Raw genomic sequence first — 26,907 nt, 5'->3', positions numbered from 1 at the left:
ACATTTTTCAGTGAGCATCAAAAGATACTGGCATTAATGTCTGTGAGAACCCAGACGGACTTTATCTCTCACATTATGCTCTAACGCAGCAATTATTTCTTTAATTACATTAAGATCCGTATCATCATTGCAAAAACATACCAGTAAAAGTTTCAGTACATGGGTTAATGCCAGCAAGCCTCTTTGATGTCCCGAAGTCTGAGATCTTGAGAACGCCACTGTAGGTATTAATCAACACATTGTCACCCTAGAGAACAAAAGACTTGAATCAAAACTAGTCTTTCCTCCAGTACTGTTTGTTGTTGGCTCATAAGTCCAATAAGAAACGGTGTCCCCAGAGTAAACGAGGCCACTAAGTCTGTAGTCTTCATTACAGTTAACCTCAAGAGTGAATTCTTGACACCATTTTTGTGCCTATATTATCATTTCACAACGTGCTACTCAGGCCACAAGGTCAAAAGGCGCCTGCCTGGTCAGAGTTTGCTGTGGTTTGTGAACAGAAGGGGTCACCTGTGTGTGATTAAGTTCAAACATGACATTCATGATTTCCCATTGTATTTTCTGTTATTTTACTTCTTTTCCCAGAATATTTGGGGATATGGCAAATCACGAGATCTGGGATGATCTGCTGGTAGTAATATTACTTCCTTTCCACGGTGCCACCTTTGTCAGAAATGTATTAGTTCTGAATTTCCTCTTTTTAAGAAGAATCAAGTAAGTTACTTAATTTTAGTTCAAACAATCAGTATATGATACTTGTGAGAAGAGAAGATCTTATTTATTTTCCCTCCCAATCATTCATCCATTGATGCAGTAAATATTTACTGAGTAGCTACTCAGGGCAAGGATACCAAGATGAACCAGCCTGTGATCTCATCAGGGGCGGAGACCTTATCCTGTCCAGTTTTGTTCTGCTGTGCTGCCCCCTCCCCAGAGCACCTCAAACAGTGCCAGGGGTGCAGTGGAAGCTCAATCTTTGTTGGGTGAACACAGTTAAGAGGCTTATTCCTTGAGGAGAAGAGATAAGGCATGAGTACCAATACCTGACTCAGAGCAGAGGAGTTAGTATCTTGCATTTCTGCTATTTCTACGATTTATTTATTCACAATTCTAAATTAATACTCATAACACAGTATGACTTTTGCAAAAAGAAAAGAAAACAAAACAAAACCAGTTGCCCACCAAGGAACTTTCAAACGTGAATCCTCGGTGCATCCTACCTTTATATCCCGATGGACTATCTGATTGTCATGGAGGTATTTTAATCCTTCAAGTATTTGCTTTGTGTAGAAGCCAATTGTTTGCTCATTGTCCTTCAATGGGCCCCATTTGGAACGAAGGAGAGCTGAAAGACTTCCTGTAAAGCAGGGAGAAACAGTGGATAAATTCTTATTCAAATGAGTTCTTTAAAGCATGTTAATAATGTAACATTAATTTAAGCTAACACTTCCTGGTTATTCATGGTGGCCCAGGAACTGGAGTATTAGACACCTGGGCTCACGTATGAATAGGAAAGTGTCCCTGCTCTGAAGATGCTCATTATCAAATACGGTCAAAATAAAAGGCTCCTCAGTCCCTAACTTTAATCTAGGTCACAATGATTGATACTAAAATCGTTCAGGATATTTGTATTGCCTCCTAATAAACTTCAAGCTGATGTCACATGTCTAAATTTGTAAAAAATTTTGAGGTATATTTGACATATATTATATTAGTTTCAGGTGTAAAACATAATGACTTGATATTTATATACATTGCGATATTTATATACATCTCAGCAACTTTCAAATACACAATACAGTGTTATTAACTATAGTCATCAGACTGTACATTACATCCCCAGGACTAATTTATTTTATAACTGGAAGTGTGGTCCTTTTGACCTTCTTCACCCATTTTGCCCACCCCTATCCCCTGCGTCTGTTCTTTGTTATTTTTGAACTTGTTTCCTTTGTTTGTTTGGGATTTTATGTATTTTAAAAAAAATTTTTTTTTAACGTTTATTTATTTTTGAGACAGAGAGAGACAGAGCATGAATGGGGAAGGGTTCCGAGAGAGAGGGAGACACAGAATCTGAAACAGGCTCCAGGCTCTGAGCGGTCAGCACAGAGCCCGACACGGGGCTCGAACTCACGGACGTGAGATCATGACCTGAGCTGAAGTCGGACGCTTCACCGACTGAGCCACCCAGGCGCCCCAGGGATTTTATGTATTTGTTTATTCATTTTGAGAGAGAGAGCGAGCAGGCGTGGGAGTTGGGGAGGGGCAGAGAGAGGGGGAGAGAGAGAGAGAGAAGGCCTGGGAGTTTGGGAGGGGCAGAGAGAAGGAGATAGAGAGTCCCAAGCAGGCTCTGCACTTTCTGCCTACTCAGGGCTTGAACTCATGAACCATGAGGTCATGACCTGAGCAGAAATCAAGAGTCAGACACTTAACCGACTGAGCCACTCAGATGCCTCTGGGTTTTTTTTTTTTAGTTCCACATGTAAGAGAGCTCATATAGTTTTTGTCTTTTTCTGCATAACTTGTTTCACTTAGCATAATGCCCTCACAGTCCATCTGTGTTGTTGCAAATGGCAAGATTTCACTCTTTTTTATGACTGAATAATATTCTATTATGTATACAAAACACATTTTCTTTATCCATTCATCCAGTGATGGGACACTTAGGTTCTTTCCATATCTTGGCTACTGTGAACAATGCTGCAATGAACATAATCTCATTTTTCTTTTAACTTAGACGAAATAAGACGTGTAAACTCATAAATCCCATTTACTTGTTCTCCTCTTCAAGCCCCTACAAATTTATAATTTCTTAAAAAAGAAAAACATCTCTTACCTCCTGGGACCTGCTCCATGAAGATTTTGATGAAACCGTTCTCACTGAAAGAGCCCAGATACTGGACAATATTTTTATGCTTCAGATGCTTATGCAATGCTATTTCTTCATGTAGGGGCTGGGAGTATCTAAAAGACGTGCAAATGCTGATGAGCAAATTACGTAGCCAGATTTTAGTGTATACATTTAAGCAGTACAAATTGAAAACATCAGCTAGATATATGCCCATATGTAAAGTAAAATATGGCTATCTAAAGCCTTTATTTCTCATAACATAAATTCTGGGAAGTTGAAGTGGTAGTGGGTAGGGTCTGTGGGGAAATGTGTCAGGCACTGATCTGAGCCTACCGTATGTACTCATTTCTCACAAGAACCCTAGGAGAAGGTACTTTTCAGATGCCCATTTTACAGATGAGGAAATTGATTCACCAGGAGGATGACGAACCTACCCAAGATTTTAAAGAAAGCTAGTAAGTGACAGATATTAGCCCAGGAAAATTGAACGCACCTACATAGCTCATTGTCTATATTAAATGACTTTCAATTCCACTCGCCTCATAACATAACTCTACTATTAGTGGAGACTCTTGCCCAGGAAGATAAAAATTTCAGGGAACTTTCATCTTCATTCTAGGACTTACTGGAAGCTCCAGCAACTCTTCTGTAGAAAACACAAAACCATTTAAATCCTGTCTCCTTGAGCTCCTCAAAAATCCTCACCTTACTGAGTCTATCAGTTCTAGTACATCAGGATTTTTTTTTTTTTTTTTACTCCATCCTAACCAGGCCTCCATGCTGAAAGACCAGCATTAAACCAGGCTTCAAAATCATGTACTTGATGTGTGTTGCTTTATCAGATTATACAATGGAAGTGTTTTGTATTTCCGGAACATACAGAAAAACCCTTTTGACGATTATTTGAAGTACTATAAAGCCTGTAGACTCTTAGCAGTCTCGAATATTAATATTATATTATATATTTATATTATATTAATATGATTATTGTATAACTAACTACAGTAGGGTGTTAGGGACTCAAAGCTATGCCCTAATATTTTTTCTGTTCTACAATGGAGGTTACAGGTATGAAAGGCACTAACCACTAAAACATAAACCACAAACCTGATGCCTCATAATCTGCTTCAGTACTACATGCAAGAAATGCTTAGATCTTGGGGTGCCTGGGTGGTTCAGTTGGTTGAGCATCCGACTTCAGCTCAGGTCATGATCTCACGGTCAGTGGGTTCGAGCCCCACGTCAGACTCTGTACTGACGGCTCAAAGCCTGGAGCCTGCTTCCAATCCTGTGTCTCCCTCTCTCTCTCTCTGCCCCTCCCCCACTCTCACTTTGTCTCACTCTGTCTCTCAAAAATAAATAAATATTAAAAAAAAAGAAATGCTTAGATCTTACAATGGCAAATCCATATAAACAGAATGGATTTTTTTGAATGCCAATAACAAATTCTAGAAGTGGTTAGTATTGTATAATACTATTTTCATGAAGTTTTTCAGAATACACTACAAATTAGGTTACAAAAATCCAAGTTCATTTAATTTAAACTTTTATAATTTGTTTTTTTTTTCAACGTTTATTTATTTTTTTTTTTGGACAGAGAGAGACAGAGCATGAACGGGGGAGGAGCAGAGAGAGAGGGAGACACAGAATCGGAAACAGGCTCCAGGCTCCGAGCCATCAGCCCAGAGCCCGACGCGGGGCTCGAACTCACGGACCGCGAGATGGTGACCTGGCTGAAGTCGGACGCTTAACCGACTGCACCACCCAGGCGCCCCAAAACTTTTATAATTTGTAAAATATTACTCAGAATGCTGCCAACAATAACAAAAAACTGACTTGTACTTTAGATCTTTTACTCATTTTATTTTTCTTTAGAACTGTTCTAGGAAGTATAGAGGTAGGTATTATACTGAAACTCCTTAGCAGGCTATCAGTTAGAGACAATTCCATATTGATAACTGAGGGAGACAACATGAGAAATACTGGTATAGAGCAATAAAATACTTAGGTTATAAGTGAAATAAGCCATACAGAGAAAGACAGATACCATATGTTTTCACTCTTATGTGCATCCTGAGAAACTTAACAGGAACCCATGGGGGAGGGGAAGGAAAAAAAAAAAAAGAGGTTAGAGTGGGAGAGAGCCAAAGCATAAGAGAGTCTTAAAAACTGAGAACTAAGGGTTGATGGGGGGTGGGAGGGAGGGGAGGGTGGGTGATGGGTATTGAGGAGGGCACCTTTTGGGATGAGCACTGGGTGTTGTATGGAAACCAATTTGACAATAAATTTCATATATTGAAAAAAAAATAAAATAAAATAAAAAATAAAAATTCCTGAAAAAAAATACTTAGGTTATGATTCTCAGGACATTTGTAATAAAGTTACTTTTTCCATCAAGTTTAAACCTTTTATTAACGCTAGTTAATAAGATTGCTCTTGATATGCATAAGATAAATTAGTAGCAAATATTGGGTCTATTCTACAGATTTAGGACATCAAGATGACTAAATAATCTGAAGTAAGTGATTAGTTGAGTTTATGATGAACCAAGAGGCTCCCACCCCTTGACCTTCTATTGAAAATCAATCATGAACTTTTAAATGTAAGATCCTGGAGGGGAGCCTGGGTGGTTCAGTCAGTTCGGCTCAGGTCATGATTTCACGGTTTATGAGTTCGAGCCCTGCATCGGGTTCTGGGCTGACAGCTCAGAGCCTGAAGCCTGCTTTGGATTCTGTGTCTCCTTCTCTCTCTGCCCCTCCCCTACTTGTGCTCTCTCTCTGTCTTTCAAAAATAAATTAAAAACTGAAAAAAAAATTAATAAATTTAAGATCCTGGAAAAGGAAATACACTACTCCCCCATCCCCTCCAATATGTAGTAACCAAAGGATGGCTTAAAAGTTACAAGATTCATCCTAGCTAAGAGTAAGAACTCTTCTCCAATATGAAATTGATTGGTAACACTCAGCAGTTCTAAGTGAAAGAGTAAGGGCCAAGCGCTGAATAAGCATGAAATTATAACTCGTTCAAGTCAATAAGCAATGCTTATCTATAGAAATTATAAGAAAATCTTATTTCTTCTCAATTAGCTGTGACAATGGAAAGAAGAAATGGTATAGGTAATCAGAGATATATATATTTAGCTTTGAAAAAGTATTGGTCCATATGTGTTTCCAGAGCACCTTCTCTGAGTCAAATTCCCACGATATCCATCTAAACCAATGGTTCCCAGCCTTGGCTAGACATTTCATCTGGAAGGATTTTGAAAAAATATCAATGCATATGACCCACCCCAGAATTTGGGGTGGTAAGACCTGAGCATCAAGCGTTTTTTAAAGTTCCCCAGTTCGTTCTAATATGCAGCAGGGTAGAGAATAACTGATCTAAATAAATAGTTCAGGCATGTGTAGAATGTTAGAGGAGGAAGTCAGTCTGAAATTAACAACTAGTTGGGATAGGTTATGAATCCACCACCACCTCTATCCTACAACTACTCTGCTTCTCTAACAAAGTGTTTTTAAAGTGTAAATGAAACACAGAAGCAATGATTTGCGTTGCTGTGATCTTTCATTCCAGATGGCCAATGCTGGATCATGCATTATTCACATGCATCCTATTATCATAGCAATTGTCCTTTCTAACTGCTATCTTTTTACATGCAACATCAAAAGCTCTCCAGGGCACATAGATAGAAATACCTTTGTGTGTGGTATCTCACAATAACATGATAGACTTCACTTTTTCTTTTGTAGGTAACTAGAAGATGCCCTGTGCCAGCTGTTTAAGAGAAGCACTTGTCATGCAAGTATTTTCAAACAACCCACTTTATGCCAAATGCATTGCTATAGAACAAGATCTTTGTTGGTGTGCTTTGTGTACGTACACTGGTGGTTGAATAAACTTAAGTTACAAAGGTGATTTTATTTTAAAGTTTTTATTTATTTATTTTGAGGGGAAGGGAGGAACAGAGAGAGAAGGAGAGAGAGAGAATTCTAAGCAGGTTCTGCACTGTCAGCGCACAGCCCGACGTAGGGCTCAAATTCACAAGTCATGAGATCATAATTGGAGCCAAAATCAAGAGTCAGACTCTTAACTGACTGAGCCACCCAGGTGCCCCATTTGTTCTTGTTTTTCATCTCTAGCATTTCCTTTGATTCTTATTTAGGGTTTCTATCTCTGCTTACACTCCCTCTGTTTTTGCATGCTATCTACCCATTAGAGCCCTTAGCATATTAAAGTTGTTATAAATTCCTGGTCTGATAATTCCAACATCCCTGCCATATCTGAGTCTGGTTCTGATATTTATTCTGTCTCTTCAAACTGTGTTTGTGCCTTTTAGTATGCCTTGTAATTTTTGTTGGAAGTCAGGCATGATGTGTTAGGTAAAAGGAATTCTGGGAGGGCATTCTTGTAGTCTCATGCTTAGGTATCAGTTTCTTAGAGAGCCTGTGCCACTGGGCTATGAGCCTCACAAATGCTTTGCAGGCCTCTCCTGCCCCTTCCCCTGCCGCCTTCAGCTGGGACAGGATGGCTACAGTGGGCAGGAGTTAGGCTCTGGTAACAGTCTAATAGGTTAGACTCTGGTAAAAATCGTCTTTTTGAGGGTGGGCCTTGTTAGGAAGAGTAGAGTTCAAAATAGTTACTCTCATTCTTCCCCCTGATGGAAGCACAAAGAGATTTTTCTCCAATATTACTGTAAGGATCTAGTAGGGCTCCTGGAGGCTAAACTCACCAAGTATGCCCCCCAACCCATGACTGTCTCTCCAAATTTGGGAGCAATGGCTTGGCCCATGACCTCACTTCTCCAATGGATCCAAGAAGAGCTGTTGGTTTCTCAGTTTAGTCAGCTTACCACTGATGGAGGATGACTTCCAAGCTCTGTAGATGCTGGACTAGACACTAGAACTTCTGGTTCAAACCACTGCTGATCATGCTTACTCCCCATCTATCTGTCTAATAAATCAACCATTCTGTGACATACCTGAGCCTAGTTCACACAGGCCATCGTCTTTTCTACTCATTAAAAGTTCTGTCCTTGTCACCTAAGAGAGGCCATCTTCCCCACCAGAGAGTTGTGCTTGAATCACTGAGTGATAAAGCAGCTAAACCTCACAGGGGGGCTGATTAAAAAAGTGGAGTTTTTAGACAGAGTTTCATTAGTTAGAATATCACCAAAATATTGTCTAAGATGACATCAACAACCAGAACATGGTGAAAACAGCTTTTATTAGCCACAAGTACTGTACCTGCTATCTCTTTCTGGGATTTCCTTTATAGCAATTCTGACTTGGTTGCTCAGGTCTCGGCCTGCGTAGACAATCCCGTAAGTGCCCTTTCCTAAAACAACTCTGTCTCCGTTCTCATCATATTCGTAGTCATACTACAAAGGGAAAAAATGGGGACAGGAGGTTGACATGTTAGTTGCATTTTACACTTAAATATCAAACTTTTTCTAAGAGCATTTTTCCTTATTTTATCAGATGGCTTTAACAAGCAAAACGATATGATGAAGTTCTAAGCAGCAGCTTCAAGAGCCAAAAAATAGACACTCCCAACAGAAAGCAGATAGTGTGTTCATGTTTTCACAATGGCTATGAACACAGTGAGGACTATGTATTTAAATCCAGAAAAGTACTTCTTCAAAAGCCCACTTGGATTACTTTACCCACTCAATCCTAGTTTTCATAGATCTTGGAAATGAGTATGATTAGCAATAATGTCTATCAATATCTATTCCATCTAATTAATTTTTCTTTTATTTCCCAGCTTTTAATACTGTCCAAGTATTACATACTCTGCCAAAAGAATAAAGCCCCTGAAAGAAAGATTTTGGGGAAGCAGAAAATTTTCATCATTGGATTCCCCAAGACAAAAAAAACATTTTAAAAATTAAAGATAAGAGGAAAATCTCATCTTTGATGTAAAAAGAAATATCTACAGCCCTAAACCCCAAGCTGTCAAGCGTCTCAGTCAACTATGGAAAACTGGATCAAAATAAGAGAGGTTTAGAGAGTATTTGGTGAGACCTCCTGAGACCTGGAAGTTTTTGGTTTCAGACTGGAATTACCAAATTTAGGGCCACCAAATGGTCAAGCCACGACTCTAGAAACCCAGTGTAAAACTACACAGAACAGGAGAGAACATAGAACAAGCTCTTTTTCTCATAAAGGGTTTAAGTTGGCCATTAAAAAAATTGATTTCTAACCTTTACAAGTCAACAAATTTTTTTGTTTTTGTATGTTTCTTTTTCTTTTTTTTTTTTATTCAAGTATAACTAAGATGTAATGTTATATTAGTTTCAGGTACACAATACAATGACTCAATAACTCTATACATTTCTCAGTGCTCATCAGGGTAAGTGTACTCTTATTCTCCTTTATTTATTTAACCCATTCCTGATCCACATCCCCTCTGGCAACCACCAGTTTGTTCTCTAGGGTTTTTGGTCATCTCTTTTTTTCTTTGTTTGCTTTGTTTCTCAAATTCCACATATGAGTCAAATCATATAGGTACTTGTTTTTCTCTGACTGACTTCACTTAGCATTATGTGCTCTAAATCCATCCATGTTGTTGCAAATGGCAAGATTTCATTCTTTTTTATGGCTGAGTAATATTCCATTATAATAGATATCATCTATCAATGGACATGTGGGTTACTGCCATATTTGGGTATTTTAAGTAATACTGCAATAAACACAGGGGTGCATGTATCTTTTTGAATTAGTGTTTTCATTTTCTTTAGGTAAATATCCAGTAGTGCAATTACTGGATAATACAGTAATTACATTTTTAATTTTTTTGAGAAACCGCGGTTTTCCACAGTGATTCCACCTGTTTGTATTCCTACCAAAGAGTACACAAGGATTCCTTTTTTTTCACATCCTCACCAACACTAGTTATTTCTTGTGTTTTTGATTTTAGCCATTCTGACAGGTATGAAGTGATATTTCATTGTAGTTTTGATTTGCATTTCCCTAATGATGGGTGATGGTGAGCATCTTTTTCACCATCTGGATATATTCTTTGGAGAAATACCTGTTCAGATCCTCTGTCCATTTTTTAAATTGGATTATTTGTGGTTTTTTGGTGTTGAGTTGTGTAAGTTCTTCATATATTTTGGATATCAACTACTTATCAGATATATTATTTAAAAATTTCTTCTATACAGTATGTTGCCTTTTTATTTTGTTTTGCTGATGGTTTCCTTTGCTGTGCAAAAGCTTTTTATTTTGGTGTAGTCTCAACAGTTTGCTTTTGCTTTTGTTTCCTTTGCCAGAAAAGACATATTGAGAAAAGTGTTGCTATGGCTGATGATAAAAAATTACTGCCTATGTTTTCTTCTAGGCGTTTTATGGTTTCAGATCTCACACTTAGGTATATAATCTATTTTGAGTTTATTTTTTGTGTATGGTGTGAGAAAAGGGTCCAGTTTCATTCTTTTGCTGTCCAGTTTTCCCAGCACCATTTGTTAAACACATTATCTTCTCCCCATTGTATATTCTTGCCTCCTTAGTCTCAGATTGACCATATAAGCAGGGGTTAATTCTGGGCTCTTTATTGTGTTCCAATAATCTATGTGTTTATTTTTGTGCCAGTACCATACTGTTTTGATTATAGTTTTACAGTATATCTTGAAACCTGGGATTGTGATACATCCAGTTTTGTTCTTTTCTAAGATTGCTTTGGTTATTTGGGGCCTTTATATATTTTAATATTATTTGTTCTAATTCCATAAAAAATGTTGTTGGTATAGGGATGCCTGGGTGGCTCAGTTGGTTAAGTGTCCAGCTCTTGATTTCAGCTCAGGTCACGATCTCACGGTTTGTGAGTTAGAGGCCCACATAGGGCTCTGCACCAGCAGTGTGGAGCCTGCTTGGTATTCTCTATCTTCCTCTCTCTGCACCTCCCTGGCTCATGTGCTCTCTCTCTTTCTGTCTCAAAATAAATAAATAAAACTGAAAAAAAATTTCTTTTAAATGTTGGTATTAATAGGAATTGCATTAAATCTGTAGATTGCTTTGGGTAGTATGGACATCTTAACGATATTGGTTCTGCCAATCCATGAGCAGAGCATATCTTTCCATTTGTTTGTGTGATCTTTAATTTCTTTCATCAGTGCTTTATAGTTCATGGAGTACAGGTTTTTCAACTCCTTGGTTATATTTACTCCTAGGTATTTTATTCTTTTTGATGAAATTGTAAATGCAATTGTTTTCTTAATTTCTCCTTCTGCTACTTCATTATTAGTGTGTAGAAATGCAGCAGATTTGTGTATATTAATTTTGTATCTTGCAACTTTACTGAATTCATTTATCAGTTGTAGTTTTTGTTTGTTTGTTTTGTTTTGTTTTTTGGTAGTCTTCAGGGCTTTCTATATATAATATCATGACATATACAAATAGTGAAAGTTTTACTTCTTCCTTACCAATTTGGATGCCTTTTATTTCTTTATGTTGTCTGATTGCTGTGGCTAGGACTTTAGTACTCTGCTAAATGAAAGTGGTGAGAGTAGACATCCTTGTCTTATTCCTGACCTTAAGGGAAAAGCTTTCAGTTTTCGTCATTGAGTATGATGTTAGCTGTGGGTTTTTCATATATGGCCTTATTATGTTGAAGTATGTTCCCTCTAAACCTACTTTGTTGAGGGTTTTTATCACGAACGGATGCTGTACTTTTGTCAGATGTTTTTCCTGCATTCATTGAAATGGTCAAATCGCTTTTATCCTTCCTCTAGTCGATGTGATGTATCATATTGAATGATTTTTTTAATGTATTGTTGGATTTGGCTTGCTGATATTTTGTTGAGGATTCTTGCATCTATTTTATTTATTTTTTTTTGATGAGTCTGGCTAAAGGCTTATCAATTTTGTTGATCTTTCCAAAGAACCAGCTCCTGGTTTCACTGATCTGTTCTATTGTATTTTTTAGTCTCTATCTCATTTATTTCTTCTCTAATCTTTATTATTTCTTCCTTCTACTGGCTTTGGGGTTTTTTTTTTCTAGTCCCTTTAAGTGTAAGGTGAGGTTGTTTATTTGAGATATTGCTTCTTGAGGTAGGCCTGTATTGCTATATAATCTTTCCTGTCGGAATAGATTTTGCCGCATCCCAAAGATTTTGGACTGTTGTATTTTCATTTTCATTTGTCTCCATGTATTTTTTAATTTCCTCTTTGATTTGTTTATTGACCCATTCATTGCTTACTGGCATGTTATTTGGCAACCATGTGTTTGTATTCTTTTCCAGATTTTTTTCTTGTCCTTGATTTCTAGTTTCATACCATTGTGGTCAGAAAAGATGCATGATATGATTCCAGTCTTTTTGAATTTATTGAGACTTGTTTTGAGGCCTAAGGTGATCTATTCTGGAGAATGTTCTATGTGCACTTCAAAAAAATATGTATTCTACTTTTGCGGGATGGAATGTTCTAAATATATATACATATTTATACCTATACCTATACCTATACCTATACATATACCTAAATATATGTTAGGTCCATTTGGTCCAATGTCTCATACAAAGCCACTGTTTCCTTGTTGATTTTCTATCTAGATGATTGATACATCCATTGAAGTAAGTGGGATGTTAAAGTCCCCCACTATTATTGTATTACTGTCGATTTCTTCCTTTATGTCTGTTAATAGTTGCTTTATGTATTTAGGTGCTTCAGTGTTGGGTGCATAAATATTTATAATTTTATATCCTCTTGTTGGATTGTTCCCTTTATCATTATGTAGTGTCCTTATTTGTCTCTTGTTACCGTCTTTGTTTTAGTCTATTTAGTCTGATAGAAGTACTGCTACTCCAGCTTTCTTTTTGCTCCAATTTGCATAGTAAATATTTTTCTATTCCCTCATTTTCAATCTCCAGGTGTCTTTAGGTCTGAAGTGAGTTTCTGGTAGGCAACATATAAATGGGCCTTACTTTTTTTATCCATCCAGTCACTGTCTTGATTGGAGCATTTAATCCGTTTACATTCAAAATAATTATTCAGGTATGTACTTGTTGCCATTCTATTACTTGTTTTATGGTTGTTTTTGTCGTTCTCTGTTCCTTTTTTTTCTTTTGTTCTCTTCCCCTGTAGTTTGATGGCTTTCTTTAGTGACATGCTTGGATTCCTTTCTCTTTCGTGTTTGTGTACCTATTGCAGGTTTTTGATTTGTGGTTACCATTAGGTTCATGTATAACATCTCATGTATATAGCAGTCTATAATATCCAAGATAGTAGAAAGTGGGTTCTGGTGCTGGCAATATGGTGGGCTTGGCATCTGGCAAACTTCCTGCTAAAAACACTTACATAAAAAAAGAGTAGACACACTTTTAAATGCCTAGCAGTGCTTAGAGAAAAGTAAAGAAGACTGCCAGGAGCTAGAAATAAAGAGAAAAAGAACCACTTGAGGAGTAATCACAACTGATGTCCTTATAGCCCAAGGGGGGAGGGATGAGGGCTCGGCTTTCAGTTTAATTAATCTTGGCCAGGGGTTGGCAAATGCTTTCTTTCTCTGAAGCATCAGAGATTGAATACTTTTAAGATTTATGGGCCATATGACCTCTGTGGCAACTACTCAACTCTACCATTGTAGCACGAAAACCGCTCAGTCAATATTTAAACAGAGGGGCATGGTTGCGTTCCAATAAAACTTCATTTACCAAGGGTACTGGCAGGATGGATTTGGCCTTTGGGCTATAGTTTGTCAACTATCTGATTCTGTGGTCTTAATGCCCAAGAGAGGATTGGAAATGGGACCTTGTGTCTATACCAGGGGAAGAGCTAGCATACCCCAAATCAGGGCCCACGAAGGACTATAATTTGATGAACAGGTAGGTTAGAAAAAAGCCCATTACACTGGGAAGCCAAAATAAAGCTCATCTGTCTTAGACTGAGTTTTGGGTGGACAAAAGCAAGTCTCCTCTGAATACTTTCAACCACAGGCTGATCCTCATGCTGGTTTAATTCAAATTTACACCTATCATGATACCCATAACTGGTCTTGAGCTTGGGACATCCCTGGAGTGCTAATAGAAACAAAGCAAAAATATTTTAAAGGAGATTCCCTTAATATGGGCTATTTAGGATTCTCGCTGATAGTATGTCATTGAAATTGAGCTCACATCCCAAAATTTTAAAATATATAAAGAAATAATTCACCACCAGTGAATCAGCTGATTTGACAACTATCGACCTCCCCAAACCTCCTAAAGTAAAAGAAACAAAAACTTTAAAATAAGTACAGGGGTGCCTGGGTGGCTCAGTGGTTAAGCGTCCAACTTCAGCTCCGGTCATGATCTCATGGTTCGTGAGTTTGAGCCCCACTTTGGGTGCTGTGCTGACAGCTCAAAGTCTGGAGCCTGCTTTGGATTCTGTGTGTCTCTCTCTCTCTCTCTCTCTGTCTGCCCCCGTTCTCATTCTGTCCCTCTCCCTCTCAAAAATAAATAAATGTTTAAAAAATTTTAAATAAGTACATTTAACATAAAGATATAAAATAGGAAATCAAAAAGCATGAGAAAAGGAGATAATACATTCTAAAAAAGGCCGGGCAGATCGAAGACAGAATCAAACATAACTTCCAAAAATTGAGCCTTTACTGGGAAAAATAAAAATAAATTCACATGCAGATATGGTATAGGGAAATTACAAAATGAAAAGTAAACAGAGGTCATAAAGCAGAGATAAAAAGGACAAATTACCTACAAAGGTGGTAATCAGATCACTCTGCAAACTCTCTAGGGTACATACACTTGACTTGAGGGACTTCTGCCAAGGAGGATGAGGAAAATACGGTTTTGTCATTACTAGCTTTGGTTTATTTATTTCCAAGAGGTTTCCAAGCATTGACAGAAGGCAATTAGCTGAATTCTCTCGGGGAAAACTATGCCTAATATCACGCCATGACTGGGTGAGCACTGACCTCCCTGTCATGAACTCTTCTCTGGAAGGGAGGCATCTTACTTTCCCATTGGCATCACTGTACATAATCACAATGTATACATACCAATGCACATAAAAGAATACTCCTGTTGTAGATGTCTAATGTAAGACTGAAGACTGTCCTAATCCAGAGCAGAAGATCAGGCATGTTTTCAGGATGAGGGAATAGGGGGAAGGAATCTTTTAGCGATTTCCTCTAACTGGAAGATGAAACTGGGCTCCAGCAAAGAGGCAGTAAAAACAGTAAAAAAAAAAAAATTCCACCAGATAGATCTTAAGTCTCTGTACCCAATTCCTGTGGCCTAGACTTCCATCATACTGTGCCACACATGCTGGAAATCTACCAGCCAGGACCCAGGCCAGCAGGAGGCAGGGCAGACTATCACCAAAGTAGCTCATCTTTGCTAGTGTGCCCTAGAAAGGGCATAGAAACCTATACACTGAACTTAGTACTACCACCACATTATTATAATGCTTTATAACTTTTAAAAAACTTTTTTAATGTTTATTCATTTTTAAGAGAGAGAGAGACAGAGAGTGAGCAGGAGAGGGGCAGAAAGAGAGGAGACACTGAATCTGAGAGAGGGAGAATCTGAAGCAGGCTCCAGGCTCCGAGTTGTCAGCACAGAGCCTGATGCAGGGCTTGAACCCACTAACCATGACATCATGACCCAAGCTGAAGTCAGATGCTCAACTGACTGAGCCAACCAGGTGCCCCTAGAATTTTTTTAATAAAGTTTATTTATTTATTTTTGAGTGAGTGAGAGAGAGAGAGAGAGAGAGAGAGAGAGAGAGAATATGTGTGGGAGGGGCAGAGAGAAAAGGAGACAGAGAATCTTAAGCAGGCACCACACTGTCAGTGCAGTGCCTGGCCTGGTGGGGCTTGAACTCACAAACTGTGAGATCATGACCTGAGCCAAAATCAGGAATCAGATGCTTAACCCACTGAGTCACCCAGGCGCCCCATATAATGCTTTGTAATTTAAAAGAAAAAAAACAACTGTCAATAACCTATCTCATTGGAGAGTCATAATAAGCCTGTGTCATAGCAGGAAAGGTCTATGATTAGCTTCAATTTACAAATGCTCAGAAATATCTTTCCTAGTGAAAACGAGTTGTGGTTCAAACCCAACTCACAATTCCTGATTCAATATTCTTACCACTACCAATGTTGTATGGATGTTCTTACTTCTGTTTCCAAACACCATTTCTATAAATGTAGTCCAGTATATCATCAAGATGCACTGAACATCCATTCTCTTCTTCAGGTATCTGGTAGACATCTGGGGGCCACCTTAGACTTCAATCTTTTCTTTCCCTTACTCCCCATATCAAACTGATTGCCAAATGCTGTTAGGTATACCTGCTCTTGCCTTAAATCAGGCCCTCCTTGCTTTTCTTCTGTACTAATTCTACAGACTCTTACCTGGCCTTCCTGTCCCCTCCTCTCTTGTTGCCTTGTTCCTTGATCCATTCTCCACTAAGTTGACAGAGAACTTCCCAAAGTCCAAAGTTCCAGAGTGAGCTGTCCATGTTTGTATCACTGCCTTTGCTTTATTGGTTTCTCGTCACTTTCAGAATCAAAGCCCAACTCCTTAGCACAGCAGAAATGCCCTTCAGGTTCTTACTGCTGCCTCTGTGGCCCACCTTCTCGCTTGTCAATCTCCTCCAAAAACTCTGTGAGGCTCCCGAGATCTTTGTGCCTTTACCCATGCTGTGTTTTCTACCTGGGTAATTGTGCCTCATCTTTCAAAACCAAGCTCTAGGAAGCTTTCCCGAACTGTCCACCTGACCCTCGAAAGCTGGGTTACTTTCTGGTCGGATGTGCTCCCAAGCCTTTCTGCCCTCATTCATGCTTTTGTAACTCTTCCTTCTCTTACTCAATCTGTATCTCAGTCTGGACTCTGAGCTTTGCGAGAGCTGGGATTTATCTTTAATTGCTCTATCCCCATATCTAGTTTGTAGGAGATGTTCAGTAATTATTTAATTGAGCAATCAAGCTATAGACAATTTGATGAGAACCCTTTTTTGTTTGCTTGTTTGTTTTTATAAACCAGGTGCCAAAACAAAGCATTGAAAGTTGGTATCAGTTTATTTTTGGTTGAAGGGAGTTGGGCCACAGGGATATATATATAGTGTGTGTGACGAAGAATATATAAGCCCGCGTGAGGCCGCTCAAGTTTTAGTTTTCCTCTGGATTTAAAGCATCAAAAGACTATTCTTTTTTAAAAGACTATATATTAGGTATGGCAGTTGATTTCCTGTTGAACAAAGTGGTCATAGTAAAAGAAAAAGAGGACTTTAATAAGGCCAAAGTGACTGAAAACCATTCCAGTGAGTAACTGCTTGCTTGGTTATTAAATCTCTTCTTTCTATTCTTATCGTGCTGAGATATAAACTGAAAAGGCAGGTTTGAGGAGACTGGGCTGGCCTATAAGGACAGAGAATTATCTATGTGATAGCCAGGAAAACTAGAAGGGTTGGGCTACAGGCCAAGGGAAAACAAGGTGTATTAAATTAGAAATATGGGAAAAGTTAGGGGTGGAGGAAAGAGTGATTTGCAAGATAAAAGGTAAGATTACACTGCTTATGTAGTTTGCATTCTATTTCTAGGCAATAGGCAATAGGAATTTAGTTGTTGCTAAGGGAAACAATTGCATTTCAAAGCAGTGACGGGTTTACTTCTAGAAGCATCCCTCTATTGTTGCCTGCCCAGAGCAATCTAAGCCTGGCACCGAAAAGGGAATCAGCGGAGGAAGACAATACTGACAAGGCCAAACAACGAAGTGGTGATTCACTTACTTTTCACACTGTCAAGGGACCCACAGTAAAGCCACCACCTTCTGAAAGGCCATGCACTTCCCTCTGGTGCTTAATTACATGAGGTGAGTGGTCACCTCATTTAAATGTCAAACACATTTGGGGCACCTGGGTGGCTTAGTGGTTGGGCAACCAACTTCGGCTCAGGTCATGATCTCATAGTTCGTGAGTTCGAGCCTCCCATTGTGCTCTGTGCTGACAGCTCGGAGCCTGGAGCCTGCTTCGGATTCTGTGTCTCCCTCTCTCTCTCTGCCTCTCCCCCACTCGCACTCTGTCTGTCTCTCAGAAATGAATAAACGTTAAAAAAAATTTTAAAAAATGTCAAACACATTAATAACTATTAATGACACGAATAAAATGCTAAAAATGCTGTATGTACAAATATCTAGTTTTATAGCTCTCTTCTCCCTCTGGCCTTTACTCACATATTACCTTCTCAATAAGCCATCCCTGGCGTCTTGGTCTAAACTTGCTTGCTCCGTTATGCTGCAACTTCCTGAATCCTTCCCCGCTTAATTTTTCTCCTTAATACGGATTATTATCAAACATGCTATGTATTTTACTTATTTATGCTGTTCATTCTTGGTCTTTCACTAGAACGTAAGTTTAGTGAGGGTAGGGATTTGTCCCAATTGTTCCCTCTGCTGTATCCCTCGCATCTAGAATAGTGTCTACCACTACCAGATGTCCAGTAACTATTAGTTGAGTGAACGGAATTTGTACCCATCAATGTAGCATAAAGATGATTCCAGGAATGCCTGGGTGGTTCAGTCGGTTAAGCGTCTGACTTCAGCTCAGGCCATGATCTCGCAATTCGTGAGCTTGCGCCCTGAGTCGGGGATCTGCACTGGTGGTATGGAGCCTGCTTGGGATTCTCTCTCTTCCTCTCTCTCTTTGCCCCTTCCCCACTTGTGCCCTCTCTCTCTCTCAAAATAAATACCTAAGCTTTAAAAAAAAGATTATGTTAAGCTGAAAACATCCGAATAAAACTTCATTAAAAACCTTATCCAAACTTCTTTTGCTGGCTTAAGCAGAGCATCCTGAAAATATAGCTGCCAATATCCTCTCTCTGGTTTAGGACCATTGGTACTTGGATGAGAGATTACAGAAACAAAACCTTGCCAAAGCTTTCTGCACTTTCCACTTTTTTTGTCATTAGTTTCCCACATTGTGCTTTTCCTTCAAGTCCTATCAAGGACTTTTCTTAGTAGGATAAACCAACTTAACTCTAGGTAGTCGGAAGCCACTTTGCATGCTCCCTGTACATGAATAAGTGTTGTCTTTCCTCTTGTTAAACTGTCTTTTGTCAGTTAATTTGCAGGCCCCTAATCATTGAACCTAAGTTGGTAGAGGAAAAAGTTGTTATTTCCTACCAATAGGTGAATGAATACCAAATTGATATTCATTATCATACAACAGCGTGAGTGAAATGTTTTCTTAGTGTAGTAAATATGGGTGTTGAGCTTCAGATATGCACAAAAATAGACACAAAGGGGTGCCTGGGTGGCTTAGTCAGTTAAGCATCTGACTCTTGAGTTTCGACTCAGGTCATGATCTCCCGGTTCATGCGACTGAGCCCTGCACTGGGCTCTGCACTGACAGTATGGAATCTGCTTGGGATTCTCTTTCTCCCCCCTCTCTCTGCCCCTCCCCCACATGTGTGTGCACTCTCTCTCTCCCTCTCAAAATACATAAATAAACTTAAAAATATAGGATGTTAAAGAAGAACCAATGTGATACCTAATGATTCCAAATTGATTTAAATGAATTCTAAACCATAATTCGCTGTTAATGTTTGTGAAAGAAATCATCAGAAAAGGAAATGGTAAGGTATTTTATCATTCTGCAGATGTTTAAGTCAAAGGAAAATGTTCTTTTTATCTTGCTTGTCTCCACTTCACCCAACAAGGGGCCAACTATCTCTTTATGCACATTGAAAAGTAGGTATAAACAGGTTCACAGGGCCACGTGCTCTGATTACCTTAGGTTTATGTCAGTCATATGACCACTTTGAGAAAACAGTGAGGTACAAATGAATGTAAGAAAAAGAGGGCAGAGAGGAAAGAGATCAATTTACAGGGAGGGAGGGAAAGAGAAAGAGAATGGGGTTATGGAGAGTTAGAACGTATGTATGTGTTTGGGGGAGGAGTGAGGAGGGAGACATAACACATTTTGTATTGGGGTCCAAAAGGACCTCAGTAATTTGTATCTGGTGCTTTCTTCCAGGAAATAAAAAGAGAAAGAGATGAAAAGAGAATGAGTCAATAATGCCTGGTTTATGACATACAGCTTGATTATGGTGTTCATTCTTTCACTGACTCAACACTGATGGAACCACTTTCAAGCCAACATCACAGCACCTACTCCGTCCCTTCCAATCCATAGCCCTCTCCCCACAGCATGAGATATTTTTAAACAATACCGGCATTATCACACCCTGCCTTCAAACCCTTCCACGCTTCTGATCTGACTGAACTACTTCTGCTTGGATGCCTCATACCATGTGAGAGTATGTGATTAAAAAGGAAACAGAGCCACAGCCCTGCCCTGGGATGTTCACAGTCTGGTGCAGGCTCTCAAATTACAATGCTGTAAGAAGAGCTAGGGCAGGGGAGTGGGCAGAAATGCTAGGAGAGCAGAGAGAAGGGAGAGGTGGTGTTGAGAAATGATTCAAAGAAAAACATGACACTTGACTTGCATCTCAAAAAAATTAGGATGTAGTCACCAGGTCAGACAGAAAAGAAAAAGCATGTGGAGTTGGGTGTCTGCAGGTCAAACCTAGGGGCAGGAAAGCTTGGCCTTCCAGAAAATGGAAAAGAGTTTGGCAATCCCAGCCCACAGGGCAGAAAGGAAAGGCCGACTTACAGCCAGAGGGTTGAGAACATGGGATCCATGGTAACCTTGTTCTACCAAGAGTAGCATCAAAGGTTTTTCATGAGGGGAGTCACAGGATTAAATCGTGTGAGAGATCTCTCTGATGATGACAGAGATGCATATTGATGGCAGGAGAGAGATGAGGCCACAGGAGAGGTGGTGAAGACCTGAGATGGGGGAATGACAGAGACGATGAGGTAAAGGGGCTGGAGGGGTGACCTGGTGTGAAGAGGAAGAGAGGCAGAGCAGAGGTTTCTCCCAGGGGGCTGCCTTGGGTTACTGGGTAGATGCCCTTGCTGTTGGTGGAAATATGGAAGGCTCAGAGAACAAAAGTAAGGATTACAGCTGATAAGTGTTAGAACTCTTATGGGTAACTGCAATCAATTGTTCAATGATTTCAATATAAACTTACCGATTAAACTATTTAAGAAATGGATTCATTGCCTGTCCCTATCAAAATACATCCTAGAGTCGAACGACATGGACTTGAATTGAAAGAAGCTGTTTCTCTTTCTGCTTAAAGCAGAAAAGTCCTCTGAGAGTGGTACTGACCTATATTTGAAACTACCTTGAACAGTTTGTACTAATCTCGAAAAAATATACAAATTTGAGCTAGGAAAGGATATTTAAGATATTCTTTGTCCATTCTCACTTGAGGAACGAAATTATCTTAGCCCAGCCAAGAGCATGAGTTTTGTCCAGAGTTATAAAATTGGCTGTTAGCAAAATTAGGACTAGAATCCAAGGCTCCAGACACCAGCTCAGGGGTTATAGCAGAGTCAAGTTTAATCAGTTGGAGAAGGGGACTGACCATGACCTGAAGGAGGCTGAATCCCTCCCACAACTGTACTGCCTCAAAGAAACCTCACCATTCAAATAAAAAAGAAAAGCAGATCTTAATATAGGCTTCGGATAAGAACATCCAGAAGTCTAGGGATTAGCTTCAAATTTGTGGTTTATAGAACCACTTTGATAATGTTTGCCAATACTGACAATACACTAAGTGAAGTTAAAACCACTAAATCCATTAAAACCAACATTAAAAAATTATTCATTTTTTAAAATTTAAATCCAAGTTAGTTATTCTATAGTATAATAATGATTTCAGGAATAGAATTTGGTGGTTCATCACTTACATAAAACACCCAGTGCTCATCCCAACAAGTGTCCTCCTTAATACCCATTACCTATTTAGCTCATCCCCCCAATCCCCTGCACTCCAGCAACCCTCAGTTTGTTCTCTGTATTTAAGAGTCTCTTATGGTTTGCCTCCCTCTCTGCTTTTATCTTATGTTTGCTTCCCTTCCCCTATGTTCATCTGTTTTGTTTCTTAAATTCCACATATGAGTGAATATCTAAGAAATATAATCATGAAGTTATCATAAATTATGCAAAAATACAAGTTCAGGCTATTTAATAACTCCTATTATAAAGGTGCTCTGGCTACAAAGGGACATTCAATGAGAGGAAGAGTGAAGACGGATAGATATCACCATGTGTGGAGCCCAGAGCATCATCACAATCTCTGTTCATTTCTATTGTGTCCACAGAACACCCTCCCCCCCAACACACACATGTCAACAATGTCTGTACTTGGGGTTTAATGGCAAACTAGCCCAAACACTTAAAACAAGTGTGCTTGATTCAATATATATATATACAGTCCACTGGGAATACTGTAGAAGGTATTCTCTGTCATGGATTTTAAATTATTCTGATAGAATGCAAAGGACAGAGTGTAAAACTGTTTTTCTAACATTAAAAGAATAGCATCCCTGTACTTACTTGAGAAGAGTGAGTCAGAAGCACTTTGATGAATCAGGAATACTGTATAAGCTGTTGTGAGTGAGTGTGTGTGTGTGTGTGTGTGTGTGTGTGTGTGTGTGTGAGGTCAGCACAGCTAAAACCCTCAGGCTATTCCTAGGAAGAAGCCTGAGCATTTATTTCCCTTCTGATTTGTTTGGTGAGTATTTTCAGTGCTCGCAGTAGGATTCTCTGACTGGGAAGGGCCCCTCACACAGCCACCCTATTTATTACTGTGTCCAGTTCAAAGGATCTTGATTCCGTATCTTCTTGACAGCTCTTTAAAAAGTGATCTACCTACTTTTTTTTTTTTACATCGTAGGAAACTGAGTCTTACAAAAATCAGCTGGCAATGTTCATCACAAATTCTAAGGCAATTAGAACTGCTTTGTGCTATGCATATGGTAAAAGTGGCTCCCGGAGAAGAGTCTCTAGACTGTTGATTCAGTCAATTAAGAAGACCAAGTTGTGACATATGGCTACCACAGCCTGGCTATGCTATGTGTATTTCTGGTAAGACTTAGTTCCTCAAAGAAGGGTATAAAGTAAAGGACAGCTATCACTGGTTGAACAAAATCCAGCCTTTTTATGACACTGCAGAGGAACTTTATGGATTTTCCAGTCCACTCACGTCATCATTTTGTATTTACTAATGGATGTGTTTCATTTTCATTGTCTTTGTTCCCTTTTACCTTGGTAGTTGCTATGTATCAAGTGACTAAATTTAAACCAAGTAAAAACAGAGATAATGAGGTATAGTAAAAGAGCACTGATGTAGGAGCCTAGAGATCTAGTTTCTAACATAATACTGAAATAAGAAAATACAAAATTGTGGGATACAGGTGTGCTGTTTCGAAGGGACACATGCACCCCCATGTTTATAGCAGCACTATCAACAACAGCCAATGTATGGAAAGAGCCCAAATGTCCATCGACGGATGAATGGATAAAGAAGATGTGGTATATATATATATACAATGCAGTACTACTCGACAATCAAAAAGAATGAAATCTTGCCATTTGCAACTACGTGGATGGAAGTGGAGGGTATTATGCTAAGTGAAATTAGTCAGTCAGAGAAAGACAAAAATCACATGGCTTCACTCATATGAAGACTTTAAGAGACAAAACAGATGAACATAAGGGAAGGGAAACAAAAATAATATAAAAAAACAGGGAGGGGGATAAAACAGAAGAGATTCATAAATATGGAGAACAAACTGAGGGTTACTGGAGGGGTTGTGGGAGGGGGGGTGAGATTAATGGGTAAGGAGCATTAAGGAATCTACTCCTGAAATCATTGTTTCACTATATGCTAACTAATTTGGACGTAATTTTTAAAAAATAAAAAATAAAATTAAAAAAAAAGAAAATACAAAATTGTAAAATGTAAAACATGTACAAAAAATTTAAAAAAAACATTACTTAAATAGACAACAAGCTAATGCACTGGGAAACTTTTTTTTTTTTTTCCAAATTAGGTCTATCATCCTTTTATAACTTTAATGAACGAGCCTCAGGCTTACCTACAAACATCAAAGCTATACAACTGCTAGGTAATTATAGAACTTAACTCTAGACAGAGTTAACACTTGGTTATTATATTTAAATTTTCTTTCAACTTCTACCCTACTGCTTCAATGTTTTTATAAAAATTCTAGTATGTGGGATGACATTATCAAAGTGATCTGGTAAATAAATATTCCAGTCAGGCTGGTGCTCTAGTTTCTTCTATTTCACTTTAACATTAGAAATGTAGGGGAGCCTGGGTGGCTAAGTCGCTCAAACCTCCAAATCTTGATTTCAGCTTAGGTCATGATCTCAGGGTTCATGGGTTCAAGCCCCATGTCAGGCTCAGTGCTGACAGCATAAAGCCTGCTTGGGATTCTCTCTTTCTCTCTGTCCTTTCCCTGCTGGCTCTCTCTTTCTCAAAAATAAATAAATAAACATCAAAAAAAAAAAAGAAATGTAAGTTTTAGTATTACTTGGGTTAAGAATTTTGTTCCGAGTCCAACACCGAGAGGAGCCTGGAGAAGAAGGTGGTCTACTGTCAGGCCTGGAGGAATGTCCACTTTCTGAAGGTGCTCAGCACTCCTGGGACACTCCAGCACTGGGCCTCACAGTGCGGAAGGCTCTTTACCACAGAGTAACCATGACAGAGAAAATGGACATGATCTAGAATAGGTGTCTACAGTGTCCTGTGTCCATGAGGCAGAAGTCAGAGAACTGCGTTTAGAGGAACGGCAGGCATTACAGGTAATTTGTACTACCCTCCTCTCTTTATTCTATTAATCTGTAGTTGTTCCAGGTCCTCTGTGCAGTATACAAAGGAGGGCCACAACCAGGTTTGTCATTCAGAATTTTCGCTGAATTGTGCTTGTTTGGGTTGCAAGTATTATCAGAGGAGAATAAAAATGTGAGGGCCCTGCAGGCCGTGCATTGAGCATAATCAACCTCCTCACAGATAAAGCATAGTTACTAACAGATAAGCAAAACAAACAAACTCAGTATTCCCAGATAAGAGTTCTCCAATGTTTGCTTTTTAGCTGTTTTTTAACAAGGGGTTCTAGAAGAAGTTGCCTTGAGCATTAAGAGAAAGCTCATAGACTCTAGCTGCGCTCCCCACCTTTCACCACCAGTTACGTGCCCCCTCCACGCACAGACACGTGCGCGCACGCACGCTTTCCCCAGTAAGGCTTTAAGTAGTTCATTTTTTAAACAGCCGCAGAGAAACTTTGTAAGACGGGCATGAAGCCGAAGTCATTACCTCCAAGGAGTCACCTTCACAATCACCTTCCTCTGTGCTTCTCCCCTTCTCTTCGGTAATGGTGTTCACCATTTCAAAAAACCTACAATGAGAATTGGTATGTGGTCACTCGCAATACGTTTGACGTTAAATATAACCCAAGTATGTTCCAGCATGGCTTCGGAGCAAAACATGGGCGCTAAGAGACTTTCTAAAATCAGGCAGTGAACAAACTATTGGTATCAGTATGAAAAATGTGATTTTCCAAAAGGGAAAACACAGGTTGGTAGGACTGTCGAGAAATTTCTGACCTAATGCCTCACTTCAAATAATAGTAATGTAATGTATTATAGAATTAGAACAATGAAGCTCGACAAACTCATAGAAATGTTAAGAATGTGGACTTGGATATCAGGCCAAGATTGCATTTGTGTGATTTGGGGTGGGCTCTTCCACCTCTCTGAGCCTCACCTCTTAATTACAAAGTGGGGACCTCAGAAGTGTCATATTAAAGGCTGTTATGAAGATGAGTTGATGTAGTACTTATAAAGTGCTTAGCAGACTTCACTCACTAAATATTAGCTATTATTGTTTTGCTGATGGTAATATTCTTATTTAAAATAGGACTTAACAAAAATACCCATATTCTGGAATAGTGTCTCTAAATTCTGAGGTGACTATTTGTTGTATCAACATTTCATCTGAGATATTGAACTCATTTTGCCTCCATTATCGTAAATGTGGTGTCCCATAAAAACAACCTACAAAACACTGATGTGAATTAGGGCTGGCTGGTTTATAGGTTTGTAAAAGAAGCCACCCCTCTTTTGGTGACATTTTCTTCAAGAGCTCTTCTTGTGAAGTTTTTTTTTTTTTTTCTTGTAGACCATTTCAGAGGCAAGAAAAATAGTTATAGCAAGAAACAGATTAGCCCCTATAATGCTAGATGTGTCTAGTCTATTCGAAGGAGATGCTAAGGGTTCATAGACTTAAAGCAAGGGAGGTACTATGAACAGGGGCTGATGATCTCACAGGCAGGTCATGCTCTGCACTGCCAACCCAAGAGAAGAGCAGGTTATGTGGGATAAGAAAAGTCTACCTACCACAACTCAGAACCTTTTTATCTCTGTACCTCTTTTTTTTAAACCATCCACCATCTAACCATCCAACCACCCACCCATCCATCCATCCATCCATCCAACAAGTACTCCATACTTATAGAGTATCTACAAGGATCAGAAACTATTCTGGCCTTTGGAACTGTGACAAGGAACAAAATAGACAAAGCCCATTTGGGAGTTTGGAGTCTATCTCTGGAGTGCGACTCTTCCTTTCTCTCTACACATTTCTTGGCAGTCAATGACAAGAAAAAGAAGTTCCCAAGCGTGATCAGAATAACAGTATGCTCTGATGAAGATTAAACATCCTGATGAGTTAAAGATAAAAGCAAATTCAACCAAGAGGAAGAAGAAAGTTAAAGACCTAAAAAAAATTCTGGCTTTAAAGACAGACTTTTTTTTTTAATTTTTTTTAATGTTTATTTATTTTTGAGAGAGACAGAGACAGAATGCGAGTGGCGTAGGGGCAGAGAGAGAGGAAGACACAGAATCCGAAGCAGGCTCCAGGCTCCGAGCTGTCAGCACAGAGCCCGATGGGGGGCTTGAACCCACGAGCTGTGAGATCATGACCTGAGCTGAAGTTGGATGCTCAACCGACTGAGCCACCTAGGCTCCCCAAAAGACAGACTTTAAGATCTGGGGTGAAGACTTCCATCAGCTAGTCACACAGTTTTTCAACATGTACATCTCTAAGCAGAATATAATACAGTGGGATGGGAACACAATGTAATTTTTAGGAAACTAGATTCTAGAGTCACATGTGCTTGT

The 26,907-nt window shown here is 39.1% G+C and overlaps 1 protein-coding gene across 3 annotated transcripts in view; it reads right to left on the bottom strand.

The window, feature by feature from the left end:
- MAP3K5 (mitogen-activated protein kinase kinase kinase 5) overlaps positions 1-26,907 on the bottom strand; it is a 207,798-nt gene that overhangs the window by 41,030 nt on the left and 139,861 nt on the right. For all 3 annotated transcript variants that reach the window (XM_047102683.1, XM_047102684.1, XM_047102685.1), the window contains 5 exons: positions 25,043-25,124; positions 8,095-8,228; positions 2,837-2,964; positions 1,221-1,357; positions 142-247 (listed from right to left, as the gene is read on the bottom strand). In XM_047102683.1, coding sequence (XP_046958639.1) covers positions 142-247; positions 1,221-1,357; positions 2,837-2,964; positions 8,095-8,228; positions 25,043-25,124 — 587 coding nt within the window. The remainder of the gene's footprint in view (positions 1-141; positions 248-1,220; positions 1,358-2,836; positions 2,965-8,094; positions 8,229-25,042; positions 25,125-26,907) is intronic.

The sequence above is a fragment of the Lynx rufus genome, unplaced genomic scaffold (assembly GCF_022079265.1).
Source record: "Lynx rufus isolate CCGP_SWC_20201006 ecotype Redwood Valley unplaced genomic scaffold, mLynRuf1.p SCAF_6, whole genome shotgun sequence".
NCBI classification, from domain to species: Eukaryota; Metazoa; Chordata; class Mammalia; order Carnivora; family Felidae; genus Lynx; species Lynx rufus.
Note: the sequence above shows the minus strand (reverse complement) of the source record. Positions and strands in the feature narration are given on the sequence as shown.